The 12895-nt window shown below is 39.9% G+C and overlaps 2 protein-coding genes across 2 annotated transcripts in view; one reads left to right on the top strand and one right to left on the bottom strand.

Moving 5' to 3' along the window:
* Positions 1 to 11284, top strand: part of ZNF831 (zinc finger protein 831) — a 111873-nt gene extending 100589 nt beyond the window's left edge. Inside the window, exons 5-6 of the mRNA XM_050745548.1 lie at positions 5156 to 5316; positions 6080 to 11284. Coding sequence (XP_050601505.1) covers positions 5156 to 5316; positions 6080 to 6925 — 1007 coding nt within the window. The 3' untranslated portion in view covers positions 6926 to 11284. The remainder of the gene's footprint in view (positions 1 to 5155; positions 5317 to 6079) is intronic.
* The window catches only part of ATP5F1E (ATP synthase F1 subunit epsilon), a 558621-nt gene that overhangs the window by 217991 nt on the left and 327735 nt on the right, over positions 1 to 12895 (bottom strand). The window lies entirely within an intron of this gene.

Genomic DNA, 12895 nt, shown 5'->3' with positions numbered 1-12895 from the left:
AGCAGTGTATTTATAGCATTTTAGTATGGCTTAGACATTAGGCAGCTGGAAGAAGGTTTGGCATTAAAGATGTCTACAGTCATGTTGTAAGTTTCATCATGTTGTTTATTTATTTCATTTTCTTTCTAAGTATTTTACAGTTTCCTATAGCCTTTTCAAGATGGCCACATTTAAAATTGCTGTAACACTTTAAGCGGCCTCTTCCTCTAAATGCAGTCTGGCGATTATTTCTGAGGGAAATTATTAAAAACACAGCCTTTAATCAGGGAAGGAAGAGCACGGCACAGAGAGCTGTGATGAGAGATGGTCTCTCTAATAAAAGTCACATAATTGTGTAAGAGCGATTGAATTTCTGAAGATTGCATTAAGACAGTGGAGTTTGTAATTTCTGAAGATGTAGGAGGTGATTCATATAGTATGATGCTGAAGCCTAAACGGAATCACATTCTGTGATTTAAAATTTGGCCAGGGAACTACTTACTTTTTGAAAAGGGCCATTCATTTAAAAGCAAGTTAGTGTCCTTCCTCAATAATCCAAATCAGTTTAACACACTTCAGTGACATTATTTGGGCATTTTTCACAATTATTAAAGATAACTCACTTTTCTCTGTAGACTGTAGGGTCAAAAACAAATCAGATCAGTGGATTTTCTTCCTTTGCTTTCATAGATGAGTCAGAAGTTATTGGTCAAATGTGTACATGACCTTTCTGCTTAAGCTTAAAAACCAAAACAACCTGTTGGGAAGACATTTGGCCAATCTGATTATTTTCTCTACACTGATTGGTTTTACTTCTTCATTGAATTGAATGAATTGCCTGGTTGTTTTGTCACTGTGGGGACAGAGCTTAATTCACTTAGAGTGAGCGCTTGTGCTTGGTGAACGATGAGGCTAAGGAAATGCATATCATCACCATTAATTTTTGGTAATTTTTCATGGGTGAGAATGAAAACGTACCTTGAATCCACCTCTTTTTTCCCTTTTTACTTCTGGTGCTCTAGTCAAGCCATCTCATCTGGCCCCTAGATTATCCTAGTAAGCTTGTACCTGTTTTTCCCACCTCTATTCACCTCTCTCCCAAGTTTGGCTTCAAAATTTAAACTTCTTACCACAGTCACTTGTACTCTGCAAGATCTGAGTCCCTGTTGACTTCCCCCACATCATCTTGCCCCTGCCTCTTCATTCATGACTTTCCTTCCACATTGGCCCCCCATGAGTCCCTTGCTCCCCCAAGCTGCTTTCCCCTTTAAGGTCTCTGTATTGTTCCTTCTTTTGTCTAGAACATCCTTCGTGGACTTGTTCTTTCTCACTCTGAAGGTCTCATTTCTGATGTCGCCTTTCTGAGAAGTCTTCCTTGACTATATAAAAGTCGTCCCCAGTTACTCTTTGGAATAAGCCCCCTCATTACTCTCTTTACTACCCCCTGCTTATCGTGACTCTGTAGTATGCTTCCCTCCATTTCTCATTAGTCTCTGGAATAGCCTCCTGTTAATCGTTACTGCCTGTAATACTCTCATTTTCACTCTCGGTAATACCCCCCTCCTCGATGTGTTTCCTTTGTGACCCCATCACAATATGTGTCTGCTTCCTTGTCTTTGCTTCTCTTTCCCCATTACAGTAGAAGCTCTTGAGGGTCAGCGCCATCTTTGTTTTGTTCTTCTCAGACTCTTCAAGGTGGAGCATGGTGCCTGGGTCATTGAAGGGGCCCAGGATGTGGTTGTTGAACAGGTGATTGGAATAACAAAAGCCTCATTGTGTGCCATTAGACTACCAGAGTACACGGGAGGGTCAAGAAAGATTGTGTGGAAGAAAAAAGCATTGCTTTCTTTCCCAAACTGTGCACTTCTCTACGGATTTTCAAAGTTGATTTGCTCAGGATTAGCACACTTGGTAATCTAGTAACTTACCCCTTTAGATATAAGAAGTGGAACTGTTCTTTTGGTTTAAGATGGAGGATGGAACACATTTATTTACCTTTACTTTTCTCTAACAACTCACAAGAGGTTAGTAATTAAAGGTGTTTGTAATGTATAAGCTCACAAGGAGAAACGACTTGGAGAAGAAATGATGCCACTAGTTTGAAAGCTGGAGTGCAGAGTCTGAATGGGAACTGATGTAGCTGACCCCAAGGAATGGAATCCTGATTTAACAGTGGGAAGACTCCCCACAACTCAGACATTCATGGTACCAGGTGAGGCTGAAAACAAGATTGATTGAAAGACTAAGAAGCAATCAGACTTCAAATCCCACCCCGTTTCTAGCTTGGTAACTTCCTTCACCCTTGTGGAAGTCTAGGGGCTTAGTCTCTGGACAGCATACAAAATGCTGGGGGACACTTGGCGTAATTAGTTCAGCAGGGGAGTGAGGGGACTAGATCGAAAATGGGGTTTGAGCAAATGTGAATACTGCATATGAGCCCCCAGAATCTCTTCTCTAATTTTGACTTCAGAATGCCAGCAGCCTGGCTTCTATTTTACAGTCAGGAGACCCAAGGACTCTTCCTGTAGAAGCTGACCAGCACACATGGAGACCTGCAGATAACTACTTCAGGGTTCCCACTGAAACAGAGCAACCACATAACCTAACAGTAGGGCCCATGGTTGACAGATTACACTTGTAAAGAACACCAAGTCAGCCTTTTCGTGCCCATTTCCTAAACATAAGCAGCTAAGATTGCTGTATTTCTCAGGAAAGCCACTAACCTAGAGAGAAATAAAAATAAACTAATGGAAACAAAGGAATTTGGAAGAGGGACTATGGACTTCAACAACAACAACAAAAAACCATTATTAACATTGCTGGGGGTAAAAGAGAGGATGTTAGAGCCATGAAATAAGAACAGATGCTATAAAAAAAGAACATGGGAAAGAACTCTTAGAAATTAAAAGCATATAGCAGAAATAGAAACTCATTGGAATATAAAGTTGAGGAAATTCCCCTGAAAGTGAAACAAAAAGACCAAGAAATAGAACATCAGAGCGAAAAGATAAGAAAACTAGAAGATTATACTAGGAGATCCAATAACCCAATAAGGGCAGTTCTAGAAAGAGAGAAAAGACAAAACAGAAGGGAAAAAAAATCAGAAATAACAGGTACATTTAAGAGTTATATTGTACAACATGGTAACTATAGTTAATAACAATGTTTTGTATTCTTAAAAATTGCTAAGAGTATATTTTAAGTGTTCTTGCCAAAGAAATAAGCATATGGGCTAATACGTATGTTATTAATAATAAGCTAATTTAGTCAACCTACAATGTGTATATATTTCAAAACAATGCATTGTACATGAGAAAGAAAAAGGAAATAAAAACAGAACCACATTTTTCTAAAACCTGAGGACATGATTCAGGTTGAAAGAATTGATTGAGTGCCCAGACAATGAATGAAGATAGACCCAGACTGTGGTAACACCAGAAATAAGGAAGAGCCTCGGGGATTCCAGAGAGCGACAAACAAAAAGATTTCATCCAAAAGATCATGAATCATAAGTCATATTGTCTCCAGACTTCTCAACAACTAGAACACAATAGAACCATGTCTGCAACCCTCAAGGGAAATGATAACCCTCAAGGGAAATGATTTCTGATTCAAAATGTCATACCCAGCCAAGCTGCCAATTACATCTAAAGACTTATACTTCATGTACCCTTTCTCATGAAACTACTAGAAGTTTTGTGTTAGGAAAGCAGGAGAGTAAACCAAGAAAAAAGAAGTTGTAGAGGTTCAGGAACCAGGAAAAAGGTGAAGAGAATCAGCATGGCGGGGATGAAGGGAGACCCTGAGGGCACAGCCATGCTGTAGAGAAACATGGTCCACTTGGAGCAAATCAGAAAGTTTCAAGGAAACGTTTCTCAGGGAATGAAATGAAACCCCAGACAATTGGAGAGGCGGTTGGAAAATGATTTTAGAAATAAGTCCATAGAAAACTCAGCGAAATTTTTAAAAAGTAAAATAATTCCAGGGGAAGCAGTTTTGGCAAGAAAGGCAACATAATCATAGTATACTACATGATTCAGTGCTGACAGGTAAAATATAATAATAGATTATATATATATATATGTATATGTATATACACACACACACACACAATAAACACGGAATATTCGTCTAAATGAAAACAGGCCATCAGTGTTAGAGAACTGTTGAGAAGATAGAGAGGCGGAATGTGTGCTTGTGTGTGGGGTCATGAAGGTTGAAGAGTGGGGGAGCTGGAAGAAGAGGGAAACCCTCCTCTCTCCCCATGAGAAGTCACAGCTACTACTTCCACCAGATATAGTCCTATAACAATGTTATTAGACATGAAGGAGATAAAAGTCAAAAGACTCCCAAATGGGAAAAGATGGATGGGTTGGCAGGGGTTGCTGTTTTTCTTAATACATAGTTAGGCTTGACTTTTCAGACTGCACATGTGTACCTTTCATCAAAATGAAAGCAAATTTAAAAGTGGGTCTAGTGCTTCTTCTCTAGTGACACAGTCGTTTTAAGATATTTCCCTGATCTCATATCATGATGGAACCTGCCCTCTCTGAAATTTTGTGATCCTTTTGACTGGTCTGCCAGGTCATTAGTGCAGGTGAAGGATGAGGGAAAGACAGGTACAAGAAATGCTGTTTTGCAGATATTGTCAGGGCCCTTCTTTCTTTCCACAATCACAACAATAACCACCACAACAAAACAACAGCATCACAAAAGCCAACCTCATCCCTTGCTGCCCAGCACTCTAGTGGGAATTAAGACATGGTTTATTTCTAAGTTCCCACTATACATCGATTGAAATGTCTATTCTGACCACTTTGTAATATGTCCAGAGAATTCAAGCTGATCTAAAATTTACCTAAACAGACATGACCAGAAATACAACTCTGATGAGAAGAAGCAACATGAAATATAGATATATTTTATGATATGTATCATTCAGGGATTTTTCTCCTTTGAGAACTGGTTTGGCCATTTCCTTTTTTCATAGAGTGGATATATTTTATTTGACCAAGCGTGAATTGGTTGGAGATAAATTGAGTTCTTGCACACACCCTGTGAGATGAGGGTTAATGAGCTCAGAGGTGATCATGAAGTCATGGACCACCTCCCAGGAAATTACTCTTTGCTAATTTTATAATTCCAGATGTACGTAAATGTGCCTCTCCCCTTTCAGGTCTGAATCTGCAAGAGGAGCCATCTCATGCCACCACAGAATCACCTCCTTGTTGTGGGAAGGAAGAGAAGAAGGAAGGTGACTGCAGACAAACCTCAGGAACCCTCCCTCTTGGCACAAGTTCAAGGACTGTCAGGGAAATGGACAAACGAACTGTGAAGGTGGGCGTGATGATTTTGAACTGCCCCTACCTATTGCTGGTCTAGATTTATAGCTCTGCTTGTTCTTGTTGCTCTTGTTCAGTGTGGCAGAACTTGCTCGGATCACCTTATGAAGATTCGCCTCACAGAAAGCCCATTAAGACAAACAAATAAGTCAAAACATTCTGTATCAAATGACTGAGCAGCTTTGGTAGTGCAAACATTGGGATGATTTCTGATGGTTTCTTTAAAAAACCCAAGTATGTTATTACTGCACACCTGAATAGAGAGATGGCTGACAGGTGCCACTGCAACATGAAGCCCCCCAGACAGATTGTGGGGCTGCGTGTTGAAAACCACTAAGATATGTATCCAGACCACACTTGGAAAAACACTCATCTGGAAAAAAACAAAAACAAACAAGCAAAAACCTTCAATACACAGTCCTATAAAATAGTACATCCGCTTCATGAGCAGTAGTGACTTAAAAAAGGAAGCTGAGAACTGGTTAGATGATTGAGCAGTTCTGTTTTTCACAAAGCCAGATAAAAACACAGGATCTCAGCAACCTATTTTATATCAATCGGGAGCTTTATTCGAGTTAATGCACCAATTAGTTATTAATGGAAACTTATTGAGGGTGTCATATTGAAGTTCACGCTTGGTAAAGAATCATTAAGACCTCAAGACCTGTTTTCATTGAGGACCACGTTTCTGACCACATTTTTCTTTGTACCAATTAACCTTTTTTCCCCCCATTTTTTCTCTTTGCACTTTGTTGTAGGATATTTCTCCATCTGCCAGTGAGCACAGTGACTGTACTGCTCACAGCACTGCTGCCACATCAGGATTCTTTCCGCAATCTGACACCTACCTGGCAGTGGTTAATGACGCTCTTCTACCCCCTGGCAAAAGTCTTGACCTTGGGTTGCTGGAGACTCAGCTGCCGGCCTCCCAGGATCCAGTCTCAACAGATCCCAAACCATGCATTTTCTCAGATGCTCAAGGGCCTTCTTCCTTTGGGTCCAAAGGAACTTTTCCCCGTCACGACATTGCTACCTCTGTGTCTGCCATTTGTATATCTCTGCCAGCGAGAACAGATCACATAGCCCAGGAAATTCACAGTGCTGAACCACAAGACCACAGCCAGACTGCAGGGAGGACTCTGATACCAAGCTCCCCGGACAGCAAAGCCACAGGAGAGGGCAGAGCACAGACCCTCTTGCCAGGGAGACCTTCATCTGGACAAAGAATTTCAGATTCGGTTCCATTGGGGTCAACTGAAAAAACTCATCTTGAAATACCAGCTTCAAGACCAAGTTCAGCTAGTTCACACCAAAAGGAAGAGAGACATAAGACATTTTTTCCTTCCAGAGGCCAGTATGGGTGTGGGGAAATGGCCGTCCCCTGCCCCTCTTTAGGAAGTGACGGTAGGAAACGTCAGGTATCTGAATTAATCACTCGGAAGGATTCTGTGGTTCCTTCTAAGCCAGAGCAGCCCATAGAAATTCCTGAAGCCCCTTCTAAATCCCTCAAGAAGAGGAGTCTGGAAGGAATGAGAAAGCAAACTCGTGTGGAGTTCAGTGATACCAGCAGCGACGATGAAGACCGATTGGTTATAGAAATATGAAGCTTCCAGAGAAAGATGGTATCTTTGGTCAAAGACTGTTGACGCTTCACAAGTAAATGTTGTCAGACTGGCGGAAGAACTAAACTCTATCTGTGAAACACCTACAGATTAGGAAAGCCATTTTGAGTTATTTACAAGCCAACTCCAACCAACTCCTGACCCCCAACTCAGCCACAGTGTTCCCCAGCTCTCCTTGGGAGTGCTCTGCTTATGTTCACATGGTGCCAGGCAGGGCAGACATGGCAAGGAAGCAAACTCCGGAAATGGTCAACGTGCACAGTGACTGGGCCTTGACTCCCAGCCTCCTCTTCTGCACCTGTCCCCCACTGCCTCTCTGCAATCAAATGGCACTAACCAAGAAAGCCACAATCAACACGTTTCTTCACAAGTGGATCCCACACAGTCGAGGCAACTGGCTTTCTCCGTTAGTAAACTGAGGGTTTGCTTCCAAGATAGAGAGCATACTTGGGATAATTGGAGTAGCTTGACAAAGAGACAGGGGTGTGAACTGGGCACAAAGATACTTCTGTTCATTTTGGAGACAAAATTCGGATACATTAAAAAACTGAAGCTTGTTCAGAGTATTCACGTCCTTAGTGGAGTTGTAAATACACTTCAAAATGCCTATGATCCGGTGAAATGCTGATTACTTTTAAATGTTGCACAAATGGTCAATGCTTATTTATGGTCAGATGACGCAAGTACATGCTCTTGTGCCTGGTGCCTTTGCTGTGGAGATCTCTGAGACCGTTGGTTTTTCTAGTTTTTGCAAAGGAACATTGTGTTAAAAGTTAATAGAACTGTCTGTCTGTAATGAGTCATTTTTAAGAGGGAAAAATTCACTTATTTTCCTCTGATTCTTTTTGTCATATTGTGCTCTGAGCAGTTTCAATTAGAGGGTTACATTTTAGTAATCTGTACAGCTTAAACTGATGCCTGCTCATCGTGACGGGAGCCTTTTAGATTTCCTTCAGAAGCTTCAAGGATACAAAACTAATTGGAGTTTTGACGCTGTTTTACATCTCAGTAATTTTATTTTCGGGGCTTAGTGTTACTTTGCTGTCAAATTAAATCAGCCTCTGTATTGTGCACGTCAGAACTGCACAGATAAAATTCTCCAGTATTCCAAGCCAGTGCGCCCCTGTGCAGAAGAAAACAGCAGGTCTGCATCAACCAGCCCAGTGAGCAAAGCCTCAGACCCACTGCCTTCCTCTCCCCATCCTTCCATGGGAGAGGAGAAACTTAAAGAGGTTTACATTGCTGTATTTCAATAAAATTTTATACTTGCTTTTGGTATGATTTTGTACAATTTGAAATTTATAGCTGAGCTCTTTTGGTTTAACTTTGATGTAATGATGTTCATGTGACATCTTGTACTTCAAAGACACGGCAATGCAGAGCATCTCACACATACGAATACACTTTCGTCAGTCTGTGCCTGTGACTAAGTATGGTCAAATTTCAAGTATCTTCATGTGAATTTTCCAATTTTGGTGTTATTCATAGAAAACTTCAATGCCAGACCAGCTTCCCTGGTTACTTAGTATATATTTGTGACCATTTCATATGCACTCATAAATATCCAAGGATTTCAGGCCCAGCCAAGAAAAACATAAGAAGGGAGGTAAAAAGGATGTTGGACATTCACTTAGTGTACTTTTTAAACCCAACAAAAGTGATGTGGTGATTATCTCCCTTTTTGAATGATTCATGCCACTATAATGAGAGAGGCAGTGTAGGCAAATGGTCTGAGCCTTGGATGGAGATTGAAGTCCTGACTTTAGCTGGGAAATCTTGGTTAAGAGTCTCTCTGTACCTCAGTTTCCCTAAGTGAGAATAAGAGAGTTGGACAAGATGAATGTATCTCCAGGTTCCAATTTTTCTGAGAATGGTTGATAGAGAAGCTTCTCTCTCCTTAAAATGCGTGGACTCAATGGCTTGAAGATATTCCCCATGGGGAACCGTTGCCACGGGGGCCTTGCATGCAAGAAGTTTGGGTGGGGACAGTGAGGAACTGAAATGCAAACACCTTCCACCAATTATTGCTGTGAAGAACCTGAACCTGAAGAAGCTCCATCTAATTTTTTCCCCAGAGTTCCAGATTTTAGGGTGCAATCATCCAACCTATACATGTGACTCATAGTTCAAAAAATTAAAAGCAAAACCAGAACTCTCCGGTAAGAATGGAGAAAACCTATCTGTAGGCTGAACTGGCTCCTTTGTCTTAGGAGGCACTGGTCAGGGGAAAAAATCTGTCTTCTAGACCCCTCCTTTCTGGGTGGCTACTGTGGCATGAACGGGATCACTGGCTGTAAATCAGTAAGTCATAGCTCCAAATAGCACCAACTTCAGGATAATGGTGGAAGCTGTGTCCTTCTAGGAGCCACCGTTGCCGACTGTCACATCCCAACCTGGGTCAAATATGGCAGAATATTGATTTCATCTCTAACTCCCTGTATCTCTTACAAAGGTAGAACAGGTAGCCAAACCACCTTGCTTTGCTGGTCTTTGGCTAGTGGCTGGCAGTGTTTACAAGTGTACCTTACTTTATATCAACATGAATTTGTGAAAAAGCTGTATTTCAATGGATTTTTTAAAATTAAAAATGTATTTTGAATGACCCTAAGGGAGCTGGCTCTTGAAAAGCATCCTAAGGTAAAGATTTTTTTTTTTTTTAATGAAGAATCTTTTTATAAAGCAATGAACAATCTCTGATTTTATAAATCTTAATTTTCCTTTGGGTTTCTTAAAGCGAAATACAATTATAAGAATACATTTTAAGGGTAACATCAACAACCTAGAACCCAGTTTGGGTTAATGAAAATAAAATGTCAGTATTATCAATTGATAACTACCGTAGTTGTATACTCTGCAAGTGTGTACTGCATGATGGTTAAGGAAAAACAAATTTATTTTAGAACAAAGCAACCAGAGTTTAAAGATCAGGGATTTCCTTCTTTCCCCAGTGCTAATTTTCCCGTGTTAATTTTGTTGTATCTTTAGGTAAGGATCTTAACCAACTGATGCCTCAGTTTCTTCCACAGAGAGTAGTTACAGGGACGCTGTCATGACCTAAGGAAACGGCACTGAATTTTTTTTTTGCCAATCTCAAAAGTGACATTTCCCCATGATGTTCAAGACTCACCAAGTTTCTCTCTCCACCTGTACCTACACCCAGCTAAATCTTGCTGTTAAAGATGTATGGAGGGAAGAGGGTTCAATCCTCCCCTCCTTGGCAACCTACATTGTTAAGTGACTCAAAGTCATGTGATTTTTAGTGGACAACTGGAATCCTCCTTCTTGTAAAACACATTGAAAAACAGCTCCTCTCTCCTGTTAGGTTTAACCCTTGAGATATGAGACAAAGCTAATAACCCCTTTGGTTCACATCTCACAGTAACCAGGAGAACCTATGGTTCATTTGCCAAGTGATTAAAAAAAAGATGGAGGAGAGTGTCTCTGAATTTTAATGAAAACACTGCCAATAGCATGGTGGTAACCTAGGGTAAGTCAGACTTTTTCTTCCTGAAATCACTCTTCTAAAGCTGAGACCGGAAGAGGAACCTTGTAGAAGCGCACTGTGACCACAGTTCTTGGCATGAAAGATAAACAATTTGCAGTCTCATGCCAAAAAGTATTTCCTTGCATTTACATTCATTACTTAGAATGATCACATTATTCATTTTTTCCCCCAGCACAGAAATTTGCATTTTGCACAAAATTTGCCTGGTGCAGCAGATTTTTATAGTTATGGAAACTGTCATCATTATCGGAATGTGCTGCTGCTCAACTCCCCAGACATAATTTAATATGGTGAGGAGAAAATGGCCTGCCCGGCTCTATGGGTGATCATATTTCTACTATTGCAGCAAACTGGGCTTGTGTATTTTTCCTCACTTCAGTTGTTATTCCCATAGTTCATGTAGGGAGGCACTTTGGCTTTTGAAACACGACATTTCTCAATACTTAAGCACAATTTCTTGTCCTTATTTTTCAGAACCCATTAAATATAAGGGTCAGGACCTAGAAAATATTATGTGCTAGATTTATACACTGTATGATTCTTTTCATCCATGCTTTGCACTTATACATAATTTGGTCTGAAGAAGTATAGGAACAGTCGAGCACATTACTTCACCATTGGAAGAACAGGAACCAGGGAAAAACATCAGCCTCTGCTACTTGGAGCACTAGAGGATGACGGAATGTCTTTTATATGTGGTCGACTGTTCAGGATTTACTACTCAATTGCTTGTTCACAATCAGGGAATTGATTGGCTTCTGGGTTGGTTGTTGAAATTTCTTTCTTTATATGGTTAAATTATTTTGTTTTGATAAAAATAAAACTTAAAATGCAAATGTCTCATGTGATTTGTTAACATTTTAACTAAAACCATTGCAAACCATATCCTTTACGAATGGGACATCTGATTATTCCTAATCATTGACCCAATGCCTCGTCGGCCGTATTGGTATCCCATTCCACTCAACAAAGGGATTAGGTCATGTCCAATGATCTCATTTTCTTGTGATGCTTCCTTTTCACATATAGCTTGTTTGTCATTATCTGCCATATTTTATAGTCCGTAACTGAGGAATCTAATTTTAAATTCTTAAATGTAGCGAAACTTTGAAGCCACAGGAGGGCACGATCCCACAGTGCAATAATCTAGAACCTTTTTCCCTTGGAATTGATGTTTTCTGGACATTTAGCATTACTCATTAACAGAGAAAACATCCTTAAATCAAAATCATAGCTTGTTATGAGGGTGATTTATGTACTCCTTGCAAGAATAAGTAGACTTACTTTTATAGCCCAACACAATATTATTAGTCTATTTACATATTTCTTGAAGTCACTTGAAGTCAGTGGGGCGCAATTCATTGGAGGGAAAAGTGGGATTGAGGATATGGAAGGAACAGATATACTAACTGATGGCTCTTAATAGCTTTTTTCCAAACTCATCAAACTGTAATCGCAATTATTATAATTAATCTGTTTGTTCCAAACTTCAGTCATTTGAGAACCATCTTAATGCTTTTTGCTATATGTATCAAGATGTCACGTATGGGTATATTTTTTACTTAATACTTTTATTTAAATTATCTCTGTGTTAAAGAAGCAATTATTGCCCTAAGCAATAATGTCTATGAAAACTTGTTGAATTTTCTAGTTAAGTATATTTTCAAATATGCATTAAAATATAGTAAAACTATTAAAAATTGTTCATGTGTCGGTTAAATATCAACTTCATATTACCAGTGGTGTACCCAGTGGACTTGGGGAAACATCGAGATAACCTAAACAGTATGTTTGCTGTTAGGTTCTCTAGTTATTCTAGCTCCTGTTAAGCAGAGCTCTGTCTCCATTTTTTCTCCAATACAATAGAACTGGTGACCACAAACAGAATTGTGGGATTATTGGATAAGGGTCTTTGATCAAACTGTATAGTTAAATAATTGACATTTCAAATCAAAGGATTTTGGTCTCAAAGGAATAATCACATAATGTTTTGTTGCATAAACATTTTTTTTGTTTTGGTGTTTTGAGTGTTGGCTGATTAGTCAGTGAGTACAGAAATGATATATAGGAATGCATAGTTAGGAATTCATGCCCAGCTACAAGCACTGCTGTAAGTTCTGCTGAAATAACTGCTTCCATACTTCTAACTGTGAGGAAAATTGATTTGGCCGTACTAAGAACCACAGAGAGCACCTTTCAAGTCTCTTTAGTGTCAGCTTGTTGATCTTTGGGCTGTGTATGCAGAGTTGCTCAGTGGTGTCTGGGACCTTTGTTTCCAGTGGTGACAGATTCAGTCTGCCTTCGCTTTCCTTCAGTTTCTGCCAGAGGCAAATTCAACAGCCTCTACCGTTGAGCATCTTGGGATTAGTCCATGGCTATTTCAGCCCAGAAATAGGTGACTTATTTTTCTGTGTAAGGTATGAGTGAATGGATATCTCATTCCTATT

Source organism: Macaca thibetana, chromosome 10, assembly GCF_024542745.1.
Source record: "Macaca thibetana thibetana isolate TM-01 chromosome 10, ASM2454274v1, whole genome shotgun sequence".
Classification (NCBI taxonomy): domain Eukaryota; kingdom Metazoa; phylum Chordata; class Mammalia; order Primates; family Cercopithecidae; genus Macaca; species Macaca thibetana.
The sequence above is the reverse complement of the archived record's forward strand: the minus strand, read 5'-3'. Positions and strand labels throughout refer to the sequence as shown.